Source organism: Aricia agestis, chromosome 13 (assembly GCF_905147365.1).
Source record: "Aricia agestis chromosome 13, ilAriAges1.1, whole genome shotgun sequence".
NCBI classification, from domain to species: domain Eukaryota; kingdom Metazoa; phylum Arthropoda; class Insecta; order Lepidoptera; family Lycaenidae; genus Aricia; species Aricia agestis.
This window is the reverse complement of record NC_056418.1, coordinates 8849510-8855512: the sequence shown is the minus strand read 5'-3', so window position 1 is coordinate 8855512 and position 6003 is coordinate 8849510. Positions and strand designations below refer to the sequence as shown.

Here is a 6003-nt window from a genome sequence, read left to right as displayed (position 1 = left end):
GTATGGAGCCTGGCATATATCTAGCTGCCGGCCATTTTGATTTTTTTTTCAAAATTTCCAAGCACGATAAAAGTGGTATAATTATATTTGGATAGAGGACACTTATACAAAGAAAAAATGTTTGTAACATGGTATCCTAAAGTGTCACGTTTCCGAGATATTTAGAAATAAAGATCCCCATATGAGTCCAAAGGACACAAATGGCGATCTTTACTTTGAAAAAAATCAAAATAGCCGGCGGTTAATATGCCTAATGATGGCCTAAAATGCCACAAAGGTTCGTACCCCTTTTGTGTTTTTGTGCTTTATCCAATGACTGTCTAATCCATAGACATAATATATACTGTCGTAAAGACCACCTGACAACTCGAAAATGCGTGACCATTTTTGATCTGTCAATGTGTGCGTGTGCTAGTGATGTATATTTTACTATCGATAGTATAGTATTTTGCTATCGATAGTTTAGTCCGTTCGAGTTATTTTACCTGAGTTTCTATAAGAAATAAATAATATGCAACTTTGATAGATTTGTATTTCAAATTAGGTATCATAAATTTTAATTGGCAAAAAAAGGTGACGATTGAAAAGTAGATACACATTTTCTTTTGGAATGATTTTTCAATCGTCGGATATGTTATGACATGAGGTTCTTATAGGGGTAAATAATTTACACTTAACACATTATAAAGTTACTTATTTATTACTCAGGTAAAATCTATCTGGTAAATCAGTCCTTACATTGAAAGTAAACGTTGAAAGTAAACAACACACATAGTATATTATATTTTATTCTTAAATTAAATACATATTATAAAATATCATAATATTTTATTACAATTATTTTGAACCGACTTCCAAACAGGAGGAGTCTAGACGTTCGCCTGTGGATAAATTTTTATGTATGTTCAACGATTACTCCGCCGTTTATGAACCGATTTTCAAATTTTTTCTTTTGCTGTACATTGTATTGTTCCGAGTAGGTATCATGTTCACAAAAGTGGTGGTCTGGTGATGGAAACAATGAGAAATCGAAGTGACTCCTTGATATTCAAATGGGAACATATGGTCCCAGAAAACGTTCAAAATCTTTCGATTAATAAATTTAAAAAAGTAGTCAAAGAACGTTTTGTGCCAAAGCCAAAATGATTTCATAATTGATGGCACATCTTGGGAGTAGAATGCTGAATGACTGCTTGCAAGGCTACTTCTACATGACTTACAATTATTATGTATCTATCTATGTTTACATTGTATAATTTTTAGTTACAGCATTGTAAATTTTGTTTTAAAAGATAATTTTATTTTCTCACTTTTTTTGGTAAAAAGTGGGCGTGCGAGTTTCTTACGCCGGTTCTTCTCGACGGCTTAGTTACCGAACCGGTGGTAGGCACCATGTATTCTGAAAATATATTTTATTTTAGATTTGTTCAGAAATAAAGCAATTTTGATTTTGATTTTTTAAAACACCAACTGTAAGTATAGAAAACGTTAAGGACAGCTAAAATGAGTAAAATTATTATTTTTAAACAAAAAATTAAAACCAACTTCCAAGGCAATGACAATAGTAATATTATACTTAAATGAACTAAAAAGTATTAAATAATTCTTATTCTGTACTCAGTATAATTCTGTTCTCAATCTTCATTATTTTGCAATCGGTACCAGCTAACCTAATCGCCAGTTCTCTGACAGAATAGGTATAACAGCAACTTATATACTTAGGACTGGTACCGACTTCAAAATTATGAAGATTGAGTACAGAATAAGGATTATTTAATACTTTTTAGTTCATATAAGTATAATCTTAAATGAACTAAAAAGCATTAATTGCTTATAATTGCTTATTTTTAATAATTGCTTCAGTAACAAGTGCAACAGTATGACAAACTTACTGGCACACATAAAGTTGGGATAGCTCCTTTAACCAAAATAGTATTTATTCTAATTTTTCTCTAAAAAATTTCAATGAAATGTTTGCTACATATTGTTGAATTTTTCTTGGGATTCCAACCAACACGCCCAATTAATTTCAGCCATTTTCCTCTTATTAGAGGATCTTGAGGGAATCTGTAAAACAAATGATTATGATATATAAATATAAACCTTCCTCTAGTTTTAGAGTCACTCTATATTATAGTAGTTATATTATATTAGCTATATTATAATATACTATTAGTTAAAATAAGATAATATGTCCTTTTAGTCCGGCCGCACATTATCCGAATTTGTGATCACTAAAATTCGGACGCCCCGCCCCGCTCATACATTTTGACACGTCAGAAATTTTTTTAGTATGATGGGTCTACAACAAAATGTATGAACAGAGTGCGTTCCGCCGGGCGTCCGAATTTTTCTGATCAGAAATTTCGTATAATGTGCGGCCGGGCTTAAGGTGATAAATATAAAGGTAAATGATTTTTATTTTAGATTTATGTTATTGTAAAATATCGATAAGCATATCGATAAATTTGATTCAAGCACTAGCGTATATGTAAGAAATTTTGATGAAAAATTTTTCTTCAAAATTTGTGTAATATAGGAACAATAGTACCTTTAGTTACGCAAAATATGAAAGTAAAAGGGAGGATTCACAATATTTTATTTGAAATAGAGAACTAAAGACCAGAATATAGCAAAAATAAACACATCGTAGCAATTAGGACATGAAGATTAATTACGGGTGAAATGTATATTTTTCAGGATTATTCCTATGATTTACACTGCAATCACTCACAGCACAAGTTATTATTGTTATATATAATAGTATTTGTTGAAAATAACATACGATTTAAATAATAAATTGCAAATACCGAAAGGGCATAAAAACGATTGACGACTTTTGACGACCTGTCAAATAAAAGTTGTTACAATTTTCATTAGACTGCCTCTCTCTTTTCATCTTGTTATAATTCCATAAAGGATTTTCTTCTCTCTCGCACTCTTTGTTGGTCTTTAGGTATATATTATGTCTATGGTCTAATCACTTGTCATTTACCATAATATCCACCATAGACATAATATATACTGTCGTGTGTCAAGCACTAGCGTATATGTAAGAAATTTTGATGAAAAATTTTTCTTCAAAATTTGTGTAATATAGGAACAATAGTACCTTTAGTTACGCAAAATATGAAAGTAAAAGGGAGGATTCACAATATTTTATTTGAAATAGAGAATTAAAGACCAGAATATAGCAAAAATAAACACATCGTAGCAATTAGGACATGAAGATTAATTACCTGTGAAATGTATATTTTTCAGAATTATTCCTATGATTTACACTGCAATCACTCACAGCACAAGTTATTATTGTTATATATAATAGTATTTGTTGAAAATAACATACGATTTAAATAATAAATTGCAAATACCGAAAGGGCATAAAAACGATTGACGACTTTTGACGACCTGTCAAATAAAAGTTGTTACAATTTTCATTAGACTGCCTCTCTCTTTTCATCTTGTTATAATTCCATAAAGGATTTTCTTCTCTCTCGCACTCTTTGTTGGTCTTTAGCATTATATTATGTCTATGATATCCACCGTATTTCTACCATAAACTATCCATCATATTTTGTTACGAAATGCTAAAATATATTATACAATGTGTCCCGACACCGGTGTCCGATCATTTAATGTCATGATATTGTATGACACATTTTATCGACAAATTGACTCTCAAATTTTATTTTTCTCTCATGGTTGTGAAATGGCAGCCATTTTAGTTTTTCTCGGGCTTTCACACTAATCTAACCAATACTTCTCATGTAAAATATTATGAAGATAAAAAAAGGTCTCATTTGATAGCAAAATATGATTTTTTTCGTGGAATTAAATACAGAAAAACCAAATCTTAAGGAAAATAAATACTTAGTGATTTTTCTAATAAATTGCTTTTTGTGAAAAATCTAGCTCATTAAACTGGTTATATTTTTATATTTTAAAAAGATAGAGGAGTTTTCGTCTCAAATAAATTCCTTTACTTCTATGCTCTAAGTTAGATAGTTTAGAAGTTATAACAATTTTCTTGTGAAGTTTTAAGGTTAGATTACTATGAGAGCCCGAATTTTTTTTAATAGCCAATTTGTCGATAAAATATGCCCTACATTAGAACCTTATAGGCTCGGACACCGGTGTCGGGACACATTGTATAATATATCGTGGATTTCATACACTACACCTCATAAGGTCGTCGATGTAGTGTGACCTATCAGAGCCCAGAGGCTCCTCGGAGAACTACAGCTGAGTTCCTGTTATTTTTAATACGCTTTTATTAGCTTCACCTGTACTTATGTATGTTTGTAACTTTTTAGCAGTGTCGTAAATAGGGCGGTGCTACCGGTGCCCAGGCACAGGGCACACTCTGGGGGGCGCAAGAATGGCCAGACCAGGCAGACTCAATTTTTTTGGAATTGCTCCTGATAAGTTCCCGTTGCGCCCTAGAGACGTTTCCCAATGCACAATGTAGTAAAAATAATCGGCCTAGTGCGAACGAGTCGAACAGAATCGAAGTCTCAGTAATAGGGTCCCGTTTTTACCCTTTGGGTACGGAACCTTAAAAAATATTCACAGCTGAACATAATATTATAACCTCCTCCTTTTTTTTGGAGATCGATTAAAAAACAGGGGTGCACTTATAGAAGTTCGCACAGGGCGCAAAAAAGGCTATTTACCATAAAGTTAATATACCTAGCGGAATAGAGCAACAATCTCGAGCTTTCGAACGTAACCAAAATTGGTTTCATCTGTGTATAAATATGTGTACGTACGTGTTACACAAGCGTGATTGAACATGAATTCTATGAGATTAAATTGTCAACGTGCGGCACGTGCCGACTGGACGTCAAAAAAGAGTGCTGCTGTCATGTATCACACGTCTCTTTTTACCACGCAGTGTTACTGATAGTGACAGCTCTCTTGCTCAGGCCTTTGATTCTCTATTCCGCTAGGTATATTAACTTTATGCTATTTACGGCACTGCTTTTTAGTTCAATGTTCCTTAAAGGCGTGTCTTTTAGTTTTTTTTTTCTATATTATTTTATTATTAATTAATAGAGCACCGCTTTTACCCTTTGGGCGCGGAATCCTTAAAACAATTTTCTATAATTTTAGCTATACCTAAGTAAGAAGTTAGCTTAGTATAACAACAAACCCATTAAAATTTAGATATAGGTATATATAAGTAATTATTAATTATATTTCAAATTTTCGTATCTATAAAAAATACTCTTGTCGATCAAACTCCTTGAATCCTTGTAAATTTTCCTCTTCGGTTTGAAGACCTGATCCTTTCAAAGGTAAATGGCGTTCTAAAATTGACTTAGGAGGTTCCTGAAATAAAACGGTAAAAACAATTAAAATGAAGTTCAATACCAGCTGTTGGCTATTTAGCACTAAAATACAACTTACTGTACTATACCTACTACTACTGTTACTGTACCTCACTACTGTATCTACAGCTATAACGGCAGACTATATTTATCTATACTATAATATACTATATATACTATAATATTATTTATAATTATTTATTTATTTATAATAATAACGCCTCCGTGGTCTAGTGGTTAGAGCGTCGCTCTCGACTCCGGAGGTCGTGGGTTCGAATCCCGCGTTGGAAACATGTTATTTCCAAGTTTGGTTAGGACAATGCAGGCTGATCACCTGATTGTCTGACAAGTAAGATGATCCATGCGTCGGATGGGCATGTAAAAAGTCGGTCCTGCGCCTGATCTCTCGCCAGTCGTGTCGGTCTTCCGTCCCACTGGGTTATGAGAGTAAAGGAATAGAGAGTGCTCTTGTGTACTGCGCACACACTTGGGCACTATAAAATCACTGGTCTGGTTTCAATGAAACCGGCCACCGTCACCGAAACCGGTGTGGGGAGTATTATTATTATTATTATTTATAATTATAAAGCGGAAGAGTTTGTTAGTTTGTTTGTTTGTTTGAACGCGCTAATCTCAGGAACCACTGGTCCGATTTGAAAAAATATTTCAGAGT

The 6003-nt window shown here is 33.0% G+C and overlaps 1 protein-coding gene across 1 annotated transcript in view; it reads right to left on the bottom strand.

Annotated features, from left to right (window-relative positions):
• Positions 1-5203: 5203 nt before the first annotated feature.
• The window catches only part of LOC121733038 (autophagy-related protein 101), an 82131-nt gene continuing 81331 nt past the window's right edge, over positions 5204-6003 (bottom strand). Inside the window, exon 10 of the mRNA XM_042123126.1 lies at positions 5204-5331. Coding sequence (XP_041979060.1) covers positions 5215-5331 — 117 coding nt within the window. The 3' untranslated portion in view covers positions 5204-5214. The remainder of the gene's footprint in view (positions 5332-6003) is intronic.